The sequence below is a fragment of the Chaetodon auriga genome, chromosome 5, assembly GCF_051107435.1.
Source record: "Chaetodon auriga isolate fChaAug3 chromosome 5, fChaAug3.hap1, whole genome shotgun sequence".
Classification (NCBI taxonomy): Eukaryota; Metazoa; Chordata; class Actinopteri; order Chaetodontiformes; family Chaetodontidae; genus Chaetodon; species Chaetodon auriga.
This window is the reverse complement of record NC_135078.1, coordinates 25692896-25712711: the sequence shown is the minus strand read 5'-3', so window position 1 is coordinate 25712711 and position 19816 is coordinate 25692896. Positions and strand designations below refer to the sequence as shown.

General features: G+C 43.4%; 1 protein-coding gene across 2 annotated transcripts in view; it reads right to left on the bottom strand.

The window, feature by feature from the left end:
• Positions 1–18065, bottom strand: part of edil3a (EGF-like repeats and discoidin I-like domains 3a) — a 111098-nt gene extending 93033 nt beyond the window's left edge. The window contains exon 1 of one of the 2 annotated variants that reach the window (XM_076730253.1): positions 17647–18065. In XM_076730253.1, coding sequence (XP_076586368.1) covers positions 17647–17710 — 64 coding nt within the window. In that variant the 5' untranslated portion in view covers positions 17711–18065. The remainder of the gene's footprint in view (positions 1–17646) is intronic. The other variant, XM_076730254.1, reaches the window with a different exon arrangement.
• Between the last annotated feature and the right edge of the window lie 1751 nt (positions 18066–19816).

The window sequence follows — 19816 nt, the reverse complement described above, 5'->3', positions numbered from 1 at the left end:
AAGAATGCCGAATGCCATCCGGTCTGATAACATAACTATTAATTTACAGATTAATTGTTGCTGTTCTTTCAGAAATTATTCCAAACTGAATAACGGTTGTTGCACTGCTTAATGAGCAGCAACCAGATGCCTTGGCACAGAGGCAAATGGAAATGCAGCAAGTGTTCCTTTCTATCAGAGATGCTGCATCTAGGGCATGTTTCTGCAGCTTGTGTATCCCATTGTGCAGAAAAAAGAAACCTTATAACCAAAACGTCTATGGTAGGTGGTGTAAACTTAGCATTTAACCCAGATGGATGAGGTGGTCGGGGTTTAAAGCTGTCCAATTAAAGATCCCAGGAATCTCTGATGGCACACAGAAGTTGAAACAGCTAAATGGACTGTGCTCCCTCATGTTTGGAAAACAGAAACCTACGTAAACAGTATGAAGACCATCACTGCTGCTCCTACTGCAAAAGCTACATACATAAATACCACAACACTTGCAATATGAACATGTGGTCAGATCAAAAACTTCTCTGGTTTCACTTTTTGTGGCTTTGAAAACAGCAAAGAAAACATAAAGCCAGTATATAGAGAGAAGCTGCCCCCCCGCCCCCCTCACCTTCCAGGATGAATGTATATTTATTTGAACCGTGTATCCAAATGAATAATGCAAATAAGGATTATAACCGCAACAGTGGCAGGAAGAAAAATGGAGCAGGGAGGTGGGGAAGGAGGGAAGGAGGCAGAAACAGCAGACGACAGCAGCACAAGCTGCGGAGCAAATGCCTTCATACGGCGCAGCTCGCCACCTTAAAGGAGCAGTTCGCACCGAAATCACTACCTGCATCCTCCTGTCTGTGCGTAACTCAAATCCCACCAAAGTGTGAACGAACAATAAACAAAAGCAAACAAGCTCCCTGAGGGCCAAAGCGCAACGACCCCATCATGTTGCTCAAGCTGCTTCCAGAAAGTTTATGGTAATTTTCCGCCCCTTTTGAATCACAAACCGCTGTTTACCTCAATTATCTGAGGTGGAACTCTAAACTTTAACTCCCATTGTGTTTGAAAAGAGAGAAACGTAGAGTTTTCACTGATATGGTGAGATTTTTTTGTTGTTGTTGTTGTAATAGAATTGTAATACCAAACTGTCAACTGCTTTATCGTGTGTGGCACAGAAAGCTAATATCATGGGCTGCAGATGCACACAAACACCTACTGGCTGCCATCTGTTTTAGTGTGATGCACAAGGATTCCCAGCACAAGAGGAAAATGATAAGGCAAAACTGCATTATCATTCCATTCCTTTCATCAACATTACTGGCTGTAAGCACTGTGACCGTGCTGATATGGGTCACATAGCTTTTGTGCACTTTAAATTTGTTGGAAGCCATGCAAAAGAAAGATGCCTTTAAAGGTCATCTTGAATAATCTTCTCGTGCAGCGCTGCTTTAAATTCAACTGAAGAGCCTCTGAAGGTAGCAGAATTGTCCATGCAGAGATTTGCCTCAACACTGTACACATGTTCTGTGGAAAGAAGCAGCGAGGGAACCACATCACTGTAAGCCAGCATAACTGACGTGAATCAGAACAGCAGGCAGTGTTCTGGGAAAAGGCTGGAGGAAGCTTGTGCTTTAGGGGTAGGGCTTAGCAATGTGATGATCATAGCCTGTGACCAGCTATAATGTTATCACAATGCCCCTGTTATATATTTATACAGAGGGCTCCAGACTAGCAGCACTGGTGCTCGCTGCTGAAAATTTTCAGCAGAATCAACATGCAATGCAACACCCTCATTTTTCTGCCTTAACTGTATTACTGATAAATGCTTTGCTCATAAATAGGCAATTTAGAGAAATCACAATGTACCAAAAAACTTAAAAGCCAAGTGCATGAACTAGTTTCTCCCGCAGTGACAGAATCTCACCAGTTCATACCAGTCTGGCGCAGGTTGAATGCACACAGGGGTAGGTGGAGTAAGAAACATGTTGCAGTAACAACACCTGTACTGCTGAAGCTATCGGACGATTGACCAAATGTTGATCAAATTTTTTTTCTTAGTTTCTCTGTCGCACTGGTGCTCATAATTCCAAAACTGGTTGGAAAATGCAACCAAACTGTTGTGGTCTGGAGCCCTGATACATATATATTTATACTGCAGTTATTCAAATCCCATTTCACTCCTTTTTTTTTTTAAAGATGAAAGAGAAAGCTGACATAAAAGAAGCCATCAATCCACACCAAGCAATCTCTTCTTCCATTGTGTATCTTCTTGTTCACCGAATGACAAAGAATCCAAACTTGAAAGAGTAAACTGGATCTTTGTTTCCTTGCCAAGTGTGTATCTGAAGTGTAATTTGTTCACATCAAAGAAGAGAAGAGAAAACCCTGACTCATTCCACAGTATTCCACATTGTTAGCGTAGAAAGGGAGGAGGGGTGAAACTCTCACTCCTCCTAATTGGATGTAATAGCTGGAGGGAATAAGCTCGCTGTGGCCTCGGGGAGGGGAAAGCGAGAGGAGAAAGAAGATGTTTAGAGAGGGCTGAAAATGCTAAACATCCATGGAAGAGTAGAAAGACAGAAAGTGTAGCCCTAGTAAGCTGAACACATACAGTACACAGCCTACTGTTCAGAAGCAGCTCTACAAAGGAGAAGAAGAAAGGAAGACGGCTGAACGTTAACTGGAATTAATCCGCAGACGAGAGCGACGGAAAAGAGAGAGAGAGAGATTTTTAAAAGCAGCACTTCAAACACATGAAATGGGTGTCGATAACAGAGAGCACGCCGGCCACTAACTCTGTGAGAGCTTTTGGGAGGACCCGGTCCACAGAGACGAGATCTAGGTCTTCATTTTGCAGGGACATTTGAAGATGAGAGAAACCTTAGGTGCTCCTGTGAAGTCGGTCAATTGCTGAGGGCAGTCCTTTAAACTTTCCTCCTCAATGAGTTCAACTGATTTCCACAGCTGGTGGAGCTGAGGCAAAGAGAGATACGACCAGTGATTTCCTCATTTCAGACAGGTGGAAATCTAAGGGCTCGGTCAGACCAGGGGTCATGACGAGGAAATTTCACACTGCGATGGAATGGTGGCGATCGGTAATTTTATTCATGGCTACAAAATCAATCTGTTCTGGAGCTTTGGTGAACGTTGACATGCAAATTTGAGCCACTGATCAATAGCTGTCAACTGTCTTGACAATGCTAAACTGAGACCAGAGAGTCCACAATTAAAGACACTATAATATTAGCTGCAGTGTTGGGAGTATAAACAGCTTAGCAAACAGTTAGCAAACACAGACCGCACACAATGTCATTCAGCTTCCAGCACCATCTACTTTGCCAGGATGCAGAAATAGATTTCGCCACTTTGTGGTGTGAACAGGCACTAATACAGACTGGCAGGACCAGCAGGGAATAGACATGCAATGTAACTTGTTTGTTTTTTTAAGTCAATCTTATTCATCTGTCACTGGGCATGAAACAAACTATTGTCTCAGCTCTGCGACTCTCTAACAAAAACCTCCAGAATCAGCACCCATAATGATGATGGTGTGGTTGAGCTCTGGTCACTGGGAGGTTGGAGGTTTCACCCAGCGTAACCACCACCTCAAAGGCGCCCTCTCTTCAGATTCTTTGGCACAGAAACGACTTCTGTTGCCACAGAAGCCTCTGACCATAGCAGTCAAAGGAGTGGGATCTTTCTTCTCGGCCAGAGGTCTCCTACCCTCTTAGGCTTGCGTAAGCTCAAACCGCTTTCTCTGAGAAATGCTTTTAATCGTTTATGACCACTTGTGCTCCTCTCGCTCCACGCTGGGACTAAACCAAATTTACTTTTCAGACAGTCTGGGCTGCGATATATTCCCACAGGAGTCCTAAATTCCAGATAAGACCATCAGGGCGTGAGTGCCCGGTATGGTTAAGATGTAAACTGTGCTCGGAAAAAGAACTTGAAGGGAGGGGTTCAATAAAAAAATGAAACTAAAAAAAGCCCACCTAGCTTCTTTCTTTTCTGTAGTGTAAAGGTCTCCGTCCTTGTTAGGAATCAGCTGCTCCCCCATTCTGCCCTCTATTGCTCTCATTACTGTGTATCCTGCCTCAGCCAACTCTAAGTCCTGCAGAGGTGCACAAAGGGCTTTTGTCAGAGGATAAGATCGATACCTGTCCTCATCATGGGCCAGGGGCAGCGATAATGCACTCAGCGCGGGGTCTGGAGGGTTCACAGGATTCTGCGGCAACGGGGGACCAAGGACTCTGTCTTTCCTGAGGTGAAACCGTTACCCATGTACGATATGAACTGTGAAGACACTATGGAATAAAAGTGTGCAATGGTTTGGGGATTTTCTTACACCACGCTGCCATTATAAATCAAAATAAAGCATAATCAGATGCAGCAGCATCAGCTAATATAAACGTTACAGGGTCAGTTATTCACTGCCTGCATTGTGCCCTTCCTATCAACACCTAATTCATCCAGCGGTTGAAAAATTGGATTTGGCAACCTTCAGCACCCAACCTCCACCGAGCAAAGCCCGGGTGGTCCAACCTCACAGATCCAACATGACACAATGCACCTGAGCATTTTCCTTTCACATACAGCATCCTCTCATGACACCGCAGGCTCAATAAAATATAAATACTCCGACCACTACATCAAATTGAGCCATAAGTTAGCTAACCTCTGACCGCCCTTAGCTGGTCTTACATCGTAAAGTGATTTATTTTATGTGACCGCCTCGGCAGGTAACCGATAAAAACTGCTGAGATGCAAGTTAACTGCTGCGCCAGTATTTCTTTTAGGTTTACTATCCCTGCAGGCATAACTAACGAGGATTACGACACCGCTAACATTGTAACTTGGTTATTTATGTGATATAAAGTTTGGCAGGAATACTGAGTTGACAGACGTAAGTCCTCTAATCTTTGACATTTATGAAAAAATCATGTGTAACCGTCCCAAACTATGCAATCAACAGTATAGTTCTAGTTATAAAAAAAACAGGAAGAAAAGTTTAAAAGAAGCCTTTAAAATCTCATTTGCATAATTTTCTTTCACTTCTTCAGTGATCATTAAAGTCTACAGGAAAAATGTGCTCACTGAGCTCCAGACACTGTTGTCAATCCAATGGTAAGCAAAAAGTAAATCACCAAAACAAACTGCTGTTATGTCTGAATCTCGCTCTGCTGTAAATCAAAGACTGGCAGAGAAACACAGCATCAAGGCCCTATGATGGATTGTGTTAATTAACATAATATATAATAATCCACATCCATCCTCTTCCAGGTTCTCGCTAATTAAGTGTCTGCTAAGCTCTTATGGTTTAGTAAACATTTCACAGTATTATTTACGATAATGGCATTACGTGGAGAGACTGATGTCATTTGTGGTGACATTCAATTTAAAAAGGTTGCAGTTTGCAGATTGCTGCTGTGATGTACAGTTTTGTCTATTACTGCTATTCTTCACACACGCATGTAGCGGTATAACACGGGACTGTTGTGCTATTACACACATGTACATGCATGTGCCTAACAACCGAGCCTGGAGTTTCTGGGAAAACACATTTCAGGTCTAAGAGGGGAGGTAATTATCAGATTCATTCAGCACCTCCTGTTGAGTGGGAGCTACTATGACTGACTGGACAGCTGATGTTCCAGCTTGTGGCTTAATCCAGGTTTGCGACATGCCCCCCTCCCTTCTCTTTGCCCCCCTCCTCCTCGTTTCTCTGCACGCTCATTACAGATGCCCTACTTTGCTCGTGAGCCAGGAGAGCCGTGCTAGCCTCATTACAAACTCAGAAACCTCCCATCTTTTGCACCTTTTTTTTTCCAGACAAGATCTCCCACATTCATGCTTGTATTCCAGCAGCGGCATAAAAAAGCTTCATCAAACATGTATAAAGAAGTGGAGCTCACATCTCATCTGAATCTCAGTAACCGCTGAAGAGGAAGGTGTCGGCGATGGGAAGCGCCAGTGCAGATGAACAGGCGAAGAAAGAAGAAGGGGCGAGGGGAAAATGTGTTTTACTGGAAAACTGTGTCACTAATTCACAGGATTAATGCATATTCAACAGCACATGAAGGCATTTCTGTGACCCTGTTCGTTAAATGTTTACCTCATTAGCTCCCTTGTTGTCATGATGTTCTCTGTGTGGCATTTTGGATGAAAGGGAAATTATGCCACACAAAGACACGCTGTGACTGAGCAAGCCTCTGATTCAAAATTCACTAAGGATGCAGTCGTACAGCAAATTAAAATGTTTAGTCTTTTTTTTCTGTGTTTTTGCGTGTGTTCGAGACAAGATCGCTTCAAAGACTGAATTATAAGTTTGACAAATCCCAGGAAAGCATTCCAGTGAGTATTATTCTTATATTATCATTACATAGGTCTATGTTTCTTTGCATTAAAGGACACATTTTTAGGGAAAGATGCTTATTCGCCTATGACACGACTGGGATGATCACAATGATCAACATGTAGCTGGAGCCAGCTAGGCTAGTGTAGGTTAGCATTAAGACTGGAAACAAGGACAAACAACCATTCTGACTCTGTAGAGAGGAACCAAAATACGCCTACCAGCACCTCTAAAGCTCGCTAATTATATCATTAAAGCTTGTTTGTTTAAACTGCAAAAAAAAAAACAAAACAAGAAAAAGTGATGGCAAACATTTGTGGGGCTTTGTGTGCCAGACTGCTTCTTGGCTAGGAGCTGTGACTTCCTGGCATCTCGGCTGGTTGCCTGGCACAGTCCGGGTGACTGCAAGACTTCATGAACAGACACAACTTTTTAAGTTGGGTTTTTATCAGGATTAAACAAACTAGATATAAGCTACCAGTCTGCTAGCTCCAGCTACACATTGAAAAAGGAATACGTGTGTTTCCCCAAACTGGTCCATTGAAATCTCTTCTGAACGTCATCTCACACATAAAGCACAGTCCTGAAACCTGCTTCATCACAGCTTCAGCACAGCTATCATCCCGTTTAATTGAAGGCACACTGAACGTGTGGGTCATGTGACAGTTATTATACAGTTAACTCACTTCTCGCTGTCTCAAAGCAGGTATTTCATATGTTTCTGGTTAAAGGGAAACTTTCAACCAGTTTTGCATCATGACATTGTGAGTTCAAATGAACGATATTAAACTTCCCTCCGTGTTGCCTGCACCCAGAGCTCCCCGCTTATTTGCCAGCCAAAGGATTTTGCTAGCTGTAGGGCCGCTGTTTGAGCTGCAGATTGTACTTTCACATTTTTTGCACGCCTGCCTCGGACAGTGGGATCGAGAGAGGGGCACGAAACTCAGATCAGACTGTCAAACCAGGCAGTGCTCATCAAATATGAATCACGATTCTGTTGCTGCATCGCCCATTTCTCGCCTAAAATCTCTCCAGAAACACATTTTAGTGCTCTGTTTAGCTGTAATATATGACGACGTTTGCGACCAGGCCGCCGCTGCTTGAAACCAGATGAGCCAAAGCCAAGTGCCACCCAACTCGCAGTACATCAGCAGGAGTGTTTATTGGTCCGGTGCAGCTCATTGGATTCACGTTGTTGCATTTTTTTCTAGCATTTGAGTAAAAGGGAACACCACAGCCCTTTTTATCTCCTCTCTCTGGTCATGTAGCAGCAAATTTATAAAATATTTGAGTCTATCTACAGGAAAGACAGCCCAGTGTTACGAAAAGACCATTTTTCCGGCGGTGAAATACTTCCTTAAGGTCATACTGGCAATTTAAAGAGTGAAAAACAGGGAAGCTGCATGTGATGTCACTCCATTACACCGCATGCATGTTAGAAGTACATGAGGAAGTAGTTAGAAAATATCTCCTGATCCTTGTTCCACTCGTACTTCACACTTGCTGGCCTAAGCTGTGCATTGTGTGTACTGAAAAGGGCAGGCCTTGACAAATTGAATTTTTTCATCCTGCTTACCCCTTGGTCAGTGAATTTCATGTAGCAGGAGCTGCTTATTCTAAGAGCCTCCGTCTGGAGCAAGACGAGGCTCAGCGCAGAGTAGCCTTATGAGCGGTAATGTACATTCACGGGTGATTACCGAACATCAAAAAATCACACTGTAGCTACTTATCTGCGGTTTTTCTGTGCCTCTTTGAATAAACACTCACTTCATTTCAGCCACAGAAGCAAAACATAAGCAGGAGAATCACTTTACACACATGCTGGACAGACCAGTGGACGTATGACTGAAGGAGAGCATCGAAGACACGAGCATCAGACACAGACAAGCGTGAATCTGCGATCAAACACGCGCGTCCAACACACAGTACAAGCAAAACCTATTTGATAGTTTTATTCATAACATCAAATCCTCGCCCAGCCGCGGCAGCCACCTAACAACCGTGGTTTGATGTGTTATAATTATAACTTCTAGAGTTTGTGTGAGAGAGACGGAGAGAGAGACACACCGAGGCGGAGAGTGAGATATCCCACCAAGATTCCTCTGAAAGGCACAGAAGCTGAACTTCGTCTTCTCCAGCTCCTAATTTAACTCGTCAGGCAGCTCGCAGCTTCGGTGCTAGATACAGAGCAGGATTTACAAGCGCAGAGCTCACACTGTACTTCAGCATGATTTTGCCTCCATCTGCAGTGGAGCACACCTACCCCGAACAGCTGAGGCAGGTTAGAAAGATCACACTCGTAAATATTTCATATTCCTCAAACAGTGGTGAATAATACAGAGACCACGCCGTCGAACTCCCTGGTTTAGACAACATTCAGCGGTGCAGTGGAATTAGCTTGTAAGTGCTACATGGAAACAGCGTGAGCAATATTTTATCATAACAAACCTTTAAAGAAGCCAGCGCTAAGCTAACGTTCTATTCAGCTGTGCAGTTCATATAGAAATCTGTTCAAGCTCAGACCCTCCACCATATTCTTTTACTGACAGCCCTGCACTGTAAATAGACACTGACACAACCTAAACAAGTGTTTGCAGCCTGTCCTCTGGTTTTGTTATTGAACTGAAGTCAAAAGAGGCTGAAAAGCAGAAAAACACATTAAAAAAGTTAATGCTAAACCGCATCGCTGCTCCTCGCCATTAAGCTGAATTTAACTTCTCCCTGTCAATGAGCCAGTCTTCCAGGGCTCGTGTGAAACCTGTGACTACTTATCGCTTGTTGTCGCTGCCTCAGACTCAGAGGAACTTGATTGCACATTTATCACGTTATTAGGACTTGAGTTTGCCTATGATTGCCTCATACGCCCTTAAAAATAAGAATATGGAGAAAAAAGTAATCTAATCATCAGTTTCACGTCTGTACCTGACAATTACCAAAATGGTGCAACTTGTTGCAACCCATGCCCATTTTATAAGTGACAATGGAGTGTGATTACACAGTGGACAAGACGGTTTTTTGGGGGGTTCTAATGGGCTTTGCTTTGAAGTTTGAAGGTGAGTGGTTGCTGTTCACTGAACTTCACATTAAAGGGGATTTTCATCCAGCTCCCTCTCCCTCCCTTCCCTCTCGCGTGTCTGGAATTACACTCCCCAAGGGTAATCTAAAACATCTGGACAGGAGATATTCCACTTTAAAAAATTGCACTTCACATCTCAACGGACAGCACACACTTTATGCCATTACCTCAAATAAGCCTACTGAAAAGCACTTGGCACTAGTCCGAGCCAGTTTCTCCACATCTGAATTGAAGGACACGCTTTCAGGTGAAATTTGGCATTTACAGATTGTTAATATCATAGAACATATTTTACATTTTTTTTTTAACAGATACACTCCTTCTTGCTCTCAATCACTCACCAAACACCCCCTTGTTGGCATTTAGCACAATTTAGTATAAAAGCAGGCGGGCTGACACGATAAATAAAGGGATGTTGTTTTTGTTTTTTGGCAAACGAGTGAAGTGCGGCTGCACATCCACACAGTGCAGAAGAGCCAGAAATGCTGCCTAGACTTTGCGTGATGACATTTCTGGGTTACCTCTCCGAGCTGCGAGCGCACAAACCCACACAACTGCACGCACACACAGAAAAGAAACACAGTGTCTTCGGCACAGGTACTGTAATGGTGTGTTCAAATATAAGTTAAAACGCTGCAAACTACAGAGCTGATGAGTCTGGGGATGAGACGAACAAACAAATCCTCAGACACGTCTTCTACTCAGACTGAAAGGTGGATGCAAAGAGAAAAGTACAAGATGGAAGCAACTGGCACAACAGTGAACACTGACAAAGGAGAAAAGGGTTGAGTTACCTTTTTTAACCCTGGCATGTTTTAACCCTGGAGGCTCACGACTTCAATATGCCTCTAGAATAGGAATAAGTAGCCCACATCTCCTCTGGGCTTGTTGGAAGTAAGAACTTAAGCCACCTGCACCCATCTGATCTCAAATAAGTAGATTGGACTTATTGAGAATGCAGCGACGCTCCAGAGCCCAGAGACTTTATCAGACCAAAGCAAAGCTCATTGCTTTAACTCCACAATCTTATTTTGACTAAAGCAGGCTTAATGTCAGTCTGCAGCAACTAAAACACGCCTGTCCAATAAATACAAGCATAAATGTTGCAAGTATTGGGTTTATTTGAAGAATTACCCACAAAATCTCCTCCCATCACAAACTTAATATGAGCCTGGCCGGCCTACACACACCTGCTATAAAACTGAAAGCATCACACACACGTTGTTAGGAAAGAGTCTTTGAGAGATGGAAAAACTGTCTAAATTACAGGCGCGCACTTCACATAAAAGACATTTATGCCCTCACACACAGCAGATATTAGATCACAAAAATGTGCCAGGAGCTGGCTTTTTGTGTCAAGATAAAACACTGAAACATTCAAAGGTCTCTGAGTGATTACGACCATGCGTGAGCTTTAAACTCTGCCGAAAAAAAAAATTACATTTCCATTTTTAATCTCGCTGTCTGAAAGCTTTGGTCTCACAATAAAGCTTTAACGGGCTGAAACTGCTCGCACCTCCTCAGATTTACAGGCTGCTGCAGTTCCGCACTTAATCCAAAATAATTTATTCGGCTTATTGATCCGCTGTGGAAAGGTGGACTCTTTCACTCGTGGCCAACACTGATAATGAATGTCTGATGCTGTTCTGACACCTCCCTGACAGAAAGGGCGGGTCCAAAGCGGATCGGTATCCACTCACACTACAATGCAAAAATTGTGCTTGGCTCGCATAAGGAATGCAATGAAAATCCACCCTGATGCTTGTCAGTGCATTCCTCACAACTCCCTTCTCACACACACACACAGAAACATGCACAAGCCGTCTAGCAATATCTGAACGCTCTGACTCACTGTTTATGTGTAGAGGCAGATGCTTAAAAGAACAAAACAATTAAAAAAAAAAAGGCAAAAGAGATTCATTTATACAGTAATTACATGCCCGATTGTCGGAACAGTCTGCAGGCTTCAACTTGACGTGCTTTTTGTTTGCAGCGAACAGCTATTTAGTCAATACTTACTCTGGACCCTTGCTTGTTAAATTATATTGAAAATATAGCAGCTGCCATGCACAGAGCAGATAGATTGAAAGACTGTGTAAACACACCGTATACGTTAACGTAAACAGAGAGGGATGAAATTTGTGCTTTGCCATTTCATGCACAAGCAAAAGAAGCGGAGGATGAGGAACGCAGCTTTCGGAACGGAGCCAATCTAAATTTCTTTGCAGTGTATTTCTCAGATTAAGAGCTCTAATCTTATTGGAGTGTTGATTTCAAACATGCACAGCCGGTTTGATGATGCCAGGTTTGTGTGTGGCTGATAGAGGAGTCTAAACTAATGTTTCCTAATGCAATTAGCACGACGCACCATCACCGCCTCAAGTGTTATTGTAGAGAAGCTATATAACATACAGTGTTGTCTAATGTTACTTATTGCAATGAGCATTATGAAGGAACTGCACTGTGGAGAGTTTAACTGAATGTAAAGCCATGTTTGTGTTTGTATGTGAACTCACTGAGTCTCATGAGTAATTACCCTGGCCTCTATATTAAGTTATAGCAAGCACTGCAATATATATATATATAATATAAAATATATGTAAACATATATGTGTATGTGTAGAATTATATTACGTAACAGTATGGTTTCTTCTATAATAATTGGAAAAATAACTTCTGCCATATTCAATATCAAGAGTTCAAAACTTTATTTCAACGCTGCATTAAAGTCGGTTTCTCCAGACACACGTCCTCGCCTCAGCAAATAATTCACCTCTGGGTGATGCATTGAAACATTCGGGCTGCTAAAACTAAACTGACGGACATCTTGTGGTGGCCAGGTTTTTGAACTTGTGTGGATGCCATTGTAAACATTTCAGAAAACACACTACAATGTAGTTATCAGGCAAAGTAAGTGTCTTGTTTATAACTGAAATCAATGCATGGGGGGGGGGTTAACGTGCTCTTTAATCTTAAAATGCAAACGATGTTGGGTAATATGCATATGCCTCTGCAGAATTATAAGCGCCGTAGCTAAAATCTCACACAATCATTAATACCTATCATTTTGAGGGTGGGATTAGCCCCTCCTCATGTGGAGCGGAGCAGAGGAGAGACAGGAAGTGAAGATAACGTCGTTGGTACTGTTACAAAGAGGCTCTGTAGTGAAAGACATGCTAACTTGCTTACGGACTGGGTGTTTTTAATTGAGCTAAACCAGAGAATATTTGGTTAAAACAGACTTGTGATGCTGTTTTGCCTTCATTGTTCTCTGTCACGTTTGCTGGAAATGATGCAACGGAGCCCCAGTGCACCAGACTCCATGTAAAAAACAGCCTTTTAAATGCTGCCTTGCCTCCCAGCAACCTGTCATATGATACCTTACCAAAGGAGGCAATTTGGCCTTGTGTGCTCTGATTAATTTGGCATGCAGCGAACACACCAGTCATAATTTTGCTTGAATGAAAGCTTTCCCCCTGACATTTGCTGCCGGTGTTCTTCACCATTGTTTTGGAAGAAGGAAATAATGGGAGTAACAGGCGAACCAGCCATAAAAGTGATGTACCTTCTTTCAAAATAGGTGCTGTGCAGTGGATCACATGCTCATGTGAAGGTTGGTTCACGTGGATTTCAAAAAGTCTTCGGCGAGTCTACGCTGACATGTGAGCAAAGAAACTTTAAGGCATTAGCACAGCCATGTACAAGCACCCACTGACAGCAGGACTGGCTACCATGCAGTAATGTTGAATAGTGTTTAAATGCGCCTGCTGCATATTGCATGTTAAAAATTATTTGTCTAAACAACAATTTAAAACCAACTGTGGCATAAAATTCCATTACCTCCTTCAGGCTAAGTGTGTTCTGTCTGGATGGCTCTGGATGTCTCTTTATATGTATTTCTCTTTATAAGACCTGACTCAGTAAAGCAGTGAGCCTCAACAAACTCATGAACAATCCCCAACAATATGTTATAGCCGTTAGAGTGCATGATTTGCCAGCAAGTTATCATAGAACTTCATTATCTGCTCTGCTCGTGCCTCCCAAAGTTGAGTCATTAATCGTGACCGAGTGGGATTACTTAAAACCAGCATGTGGTCTTATGAATGCTCAAACTATGACAGGGTGGGCTGCTGCACATTCTTCCCTGAAGTACGCTCAATATGAAATGACACTACAAACGAAACATTCGTATAATCTTTTTGCTGTTTCACAGGGCTCTTTCCGCCTTTTTTTTTCCCTTCCTGGCACAGTCACGGTCTGAATTTTGACACCGGCATTAATAGAGTGCTAAGAAGGTCGCTGCTTAAGCCAGCCTTCATAATGTTACACGCTGCTTTTAGCAGACGTTGGACCTTTAACGTGACTGGAAAAAGTCAGAATCAGTGTTTCCAAGTTTTGTGAATAGAAACATCAGGCATGGATTTAAAGATTAGGGAAATACAGGCAAAGGCTTGTGTGAAAAGAGGGCCGATCGGTCTTTGTGTTTGTCTTCTGTGTGTGTGATGTGTTTAAACACGAGCTCTTTTCACTCTCTGATACACAAATGCAGAGTTGATGAGCCCGAATCACCCTGAAAATCTAGAACTGGGCCTAAAGCGCAGCACGTGGCCAATGCCAATATTTGGGTTGAGGGAGACACACATGACTGGTGAGGTGATTAGTCAATTACAAGGTGAAAATCAGACACAAATACACAGCGACGTGGTCGTTTTGTTTCCGCCTGAAGGCTTATGAGCATCAGACAACTTATTTTACCACCGTGCTGCCCGTCCTCATCTCAGGGCCATATTCAGGTTCTCTGGTAAGCACTTCCTCAGCGTGTGTCCTTGCAACCTCTATAACCGTCCCTCTAGTGCCCTCCCAATAAGTCAAGCATGAAATACAGGCAGGACAACAGAGGCCAGACTACAGCGGAGACAAATAGCACCGTATCCATTAACTTGTCAGCACAGGAGACAAATGAACTCTCCTTCAATTATTAATGGAATTAAAGAGCATCTGCGTTGACAATGAATAGCCCAATCAAGTTCTGCAAACCTGCCAAAAATAAAGACAGTAGCCAATGGCAGCACAGCAGCGTGGGAAGGCTTCGTGGAAGGACTGACTCCGGTGTTCTGATAGCCCGTGTTGCATTGTCTTACGTGAGGGTTGTCGTCCAATGAGTTGCTTCGATTCCTCTGGTTATCACGGCTGCTGATCTGACAGAGGTCTGACCTCCCTCGACTGATTGAAGACTGTGCCATTTAAAACCGGAGTGAAGGGCACCGTAGAGGTAGGTTGCACGTCATTGTTATTAAAAGTCACGTGTCTCTCAACCATAACCTTCAGTGGGCGGTGATGTAACGGGCTTTTAAACAGATTGTTATCATCTGTGTGCATTTAACGTCTATTAAGACACGTTTCATCAACTGTTGGCAAACACAAGATCTAGTTGTTTTTGTGGAAGAAGCAAATACTAGGGCTGCAACTTGTGATTATTTTCATAATCGTCTAATCTGCAGAGTATTTTCTCTGTCTAAAAACAGCTCTAATTTCCCACAGCCAAAGAAAATATATTGACATTACTTCCTTTGTTTGACCAACAGTCCAAAACCTCCAAATATTCAGTTTACAATCAGATGCGACAAAGAAAAGCAGCAAATTATCACATTTGAGACGCTTTAACTTTTTGTTTAAAAATTACCAAAAAGATCAATCGACAATCAAAATAGTTAATTTTCTGTGCTTTGACTGATCAACTAATCAACTGTGCTGCTGCAGTAAACTGTGCACAAATCTGTCATATTTCTGGAGTGATCATACTTCAAATAACTCATGACAGTAACGGCCCACCCTGCATATACTGTAGTCAAATGACGCGTCTGAGGAAAATTTGATTTCATGTAATTTAATTAGTGCTGCGTCTGAAGTTAGATGGCTCCATGATGTCCCGAGCAGTATAAAGTTACATCCAGCCAACATTTCCATGCCTCATGTTTCCAGCCAGGTCGATTGTTTATCCAAATGTACCAGATGCAGCAAGCAGGCAAGTCAGCCTTCGCCTCAAGTTTTAAACAGACAAATCAACAGTCTGCGAGCACAATGAGGATCTCACCGAGCCAATCTCAACCCACAATCGCTCTAGAAATGACAGCTTCTTTGTCTGTGTCAAGCGAGTGAAATCTGTGAGCGAAATGAACGGTGACCAACAACATAATACTAATCATGATTCACCAATAGCAGACAATCACATCGCCTCTCCAGATGGCTGTCCATTTGCCTAAAAGGCTTTAATTGCGCAGCCATTATAACAAGACTGAGACTCAAAATTAAGATGCATAAAATTCATTAAAACTGACTCTCTAAACAAGCACAAAAGCATCTTACATTTCCATACAGAGGGCCCACTGGTGCAGTCATGTGCTTTGTCCAGATTCCCAAACAATGTGTGAGAGTCAGCACCAGTAACGAACCGGAGGAAGTGATGTATTGCACACTGACTTGGAACAATGCAGTCTGTTTTACCTGAAGGCGAACGTTTCTACCCCATCAATTTGTGTCAGTGGACAGAGGCGCCCTGTGACATCCTCAATAGAGTGTTTGTTAGCAGCTGTCTCTGAAAACACCTGCTACCTTAGAGCCACAAGAAAAGGTTAGCACAACACAGCCTTTGTACAATTATAATAAGATTTCTAATCACCACGGCGCCGTCTGTCTCCTTCTTTATGGCAGGGAGTCTGGAGCCCTTTTCAGGCTGACTCTGGGATGTTCAAAAATCAAACAACATCCAAGTTGTGTTGCTAAAATAGCTACCAGGGTGACCACTGTGGCTCTAAGATCAGATCAGATATTGTTAACACCCTCCATCTGCTCCTAAAAGCAGCCCCTCACTGTGAATGAGGTTACAGCTTTACTCCTCTAGGAAACAGATGTACAAAAATCCCTTTACAATACCATAAATTTAACTGGGATATGATTAATTGAGGGACAAGTTCAGGGTGTATTTTTAACTCACTGAGCCTTGAAAGGAGCCGACCCACGGCACCACAGCTCCCTGCTTCTCGTCTGCATTCATTATGCCAGCCTACCGGGGAGTATCACGTCTTGTGACGGCTGACTGTGAGCTGACACTGCAAGGCTTGGATAGCCTCAGAAAGTCTGCTTAAGGCACTCTCCTGGTGTAGAGACAGAGGTCTGTCTGACATGTGTGACTCCTGAGGCAAGCACGTTGCTAAATGAACAGAGACAGGGAGGATGGCATGACCCACTTCCATAAGGGCTACACTGCTTTCTTTCCACAGATCCCACAGGTACTGTTCTGCACTGTTCATGGAAAATATACAGCAGGCAAAAGCTTTAATATTCCCAACACCAGAAAACTGGAAGGGCAGAGCAGAGGGGGGTGAAATCATTTGAATGCTGATTCAGAGGAGCAGGTGAATCTATGAGCTTTGAGACACCTTCTCTCAACATAAGGCAGCCTGACAGTTTTTGTTCCCACATTAGACTCGTAATGCACAATTGACCTTCTCCTGGTGTCAGCAGCAGTACCGCGATGCAACTAATACAGGAGGCTCTCTGGCGTATCTCCCCTAAGTGATAGCATCTGGGTCTGTCTGAAGCCCACATGCGAGAAATCTTCCCATTAATCTCTTTGTTTCTTCTCTTAATTCAGTTTGTGAGAGAAGGAAAAGTGGCGTCATTTCTGTCTTAAAGGACCGGAGCCGGACCTGGACGCAGGGCTTCTTCCTATCCTGAGGAAGCATCACAGAGGAGCGAAGCACACAGCTGAAGATCATCACCGGGAGGGCGCGCAAAACGCTGGAGCTGTGCACATTTCCACCTTAAATGTGCGCGTCTGATGCACGGGCTGATTTTATCACAGAGACATTACGCACCGATTAAAGAGAAGAAGAAATGTAAGCATCTGTTTCGTCAACTCAAACAAGTGTCCTTTAAACACAAGTAAACCAATTAACTAACGAGTCGTGCGCAGATTGCAAGCGGTAGTTTTCTATTTCCACACCGCGCTGACAGGCTGCGCGCATACCGCAAACAACACAGGCTCTCCGCGGGCGCACAACATTTTGATCTGGGCCCCCTCTCATTTAAATAATCGATCCGCTTGGTCACTTTCAAACTGTAAATATGCTCCGATCGCTATTGATCAGTTTGTGGTACTCGCACACCACAGGGCTGGTCGGGTGAAGATGTTTAGAGACCGATAATGACAGCTAGTCACTTTTCCACTCACCTTTCACATGCTGCGGGACAGCGGCGCTCAAACACAGGGCGATGGAAAGGAGAAGCGGTCCCATCCTCTCTCACGACAAACGGGGCTGACTTCCAAGGTGACGGAGACGCGGTAAAAAATCACGGAGCAAAAGCCAAAAGTTGTCCCTCCTGCGCTCTGGATGGGCTGCGGGATCTGCCCCGGGAGCTGTCGGTGTATGTCCTCTCAGGTAAAGTCCTCCTCTGTGATAAAGTCGGCGGAGAGACGCCCTCGACACCTGGATGTTCTTTTCTTTTTTTTTCTTTTTTTTTTCGTGCAAGAGCAAGTGAAGTGTGCCTGGCGGCTCCCCCTGCGCTGCTGCTTCCCCCGCTCCTACCGCAGTAGTGCGATGTAGTGGAGAGAGCGACGTGTGCGCTCAAGGCTCCCGGACAACTGCCGTCAAGACCGCTTGAGTAAGAACAATCATCACTTCCGGTCAAAACTTCCAAAATAAATAAAAATTACTTCATTAGTATTCAAAATACGCTGCATTTAACTCCTAGAAGTGCAAAAGGGGTTAATAGGTTTTACAGTTGTTATTTCATTTCATTCTCCTTTCGTGTGTTTTTCTGCGTGGATTGCAATTTTTAAGATATGAATACGCATTCAAGCACAAACTTTCACCAGCATATTAAATGCATTATTTTAATTTACTGACATTTATACATCATGGAGTCCATGATTTAACTTTTTTCCCCAAAGTAAAAAACGAAAGAAGGGAAGAATAAGATTTGTTTTGAAGATACAACGACCTAACATCCGGGCTAGGCGCCGCGCATTGACGCAGCCTCAGGGACAGTCCGTTTGGCTCACCGGAGGATGTGCACTTCACGGTCAGTCACAGCAAACCGACTGGGGCGCTGTCTCGCTGATGGAGACGACTCTCCCTCCTTCCTCCCCCTCCCTCCTCCTGAAGCACCTCCAAAACGCCTGCCGGGCTGGGACTTTAAATTGTGTATAATCAGGCTCTTCAGCCTTTCCTTACCCTCTTTTTTTTTTTTTTTTTTTTTTTTTTTTTTTTTGCTGTTTTAACTCCCATGGCTTCCTTTTCAAGCCCAAAGAAGCTGTTTCAAGTACCTACTCTCTGGAAAGCCTGGTTGGGTTTTAAAGTGCAGATCTTAACCCTCCTGTTATGTTACGGGTCAAATTGACCCGTTTTAAAGTTTGAAGATCTAGGAAAAATAGTTAAAAGTATTTTTTCAGTATGAAACTTCTTCTGCTTGCCTTAATTAGCGTAATGAACATATAAAATGAAAATGGTTCATCTCACATATTTGCAACCACCCCCTGCATGTTTATATCACATAGATACTGTTCGGGTCAATTTGACCCGGGCAGTCAAAGTGGAGGTAAAAGGGTGTCAGAAATGTCAGACTATTTCTTTCTTTGTAACTGTGAGACATATTTCACCATATTTCACACACACACACACACACACACACACACACACACACACACACACACACACATACACACACGTACACACACACACACACACACACACACACACACACACATACATACAGTGCAGGTGTTATGACTTTTGATGGGAGCCATTAATGTTCTTGTGGGAAAACTCCACATTCAGTTTTTGTTTTTTGTTTTTTTTTGGGGGGGGGTCTCTGCATGGGAGTCCTACCAACATTACACTCAGAATTTTACAAAATGACCAGCAGAAGCAAAAAGATGACAGTCCAGGAGGCTCTGGAAGTCATCTTAGATCATGAGGAGGATGTGTCTGAAAACAAAGATTATCTTGAGCTCAACTCTGACTCTAATGATTCTGATTTTGAACCAGATGAGGGAATTGCTATTCCAATTCCTCCAAGCAAGACATTCATGTCAAAAATGGTGAAATACAGTGGTCTTCATCAGTGGCGTTGCTCAGGTCTATTGGGGCTCCAAGCAAGAAATCCCTGGGGCCCCCACCCAATCTGTGCACACTGCAAAAATGTGATGTTTGCACACATAAATGCACAATTTCTGGGACATTTGAATGAGATGAATACTGAAAAAATAGATTAGTGGTTCTCAAAGTGAGGTCCAGGGACCAACAGAGGTCCCTGAAAGCCCAGGCTTATCAATAATCGTTGTTGTAAATAAGTGGCCGGGTGCTCCAAGCAACTGCCTGGCTTGCCTGTCCGCAAGCCCT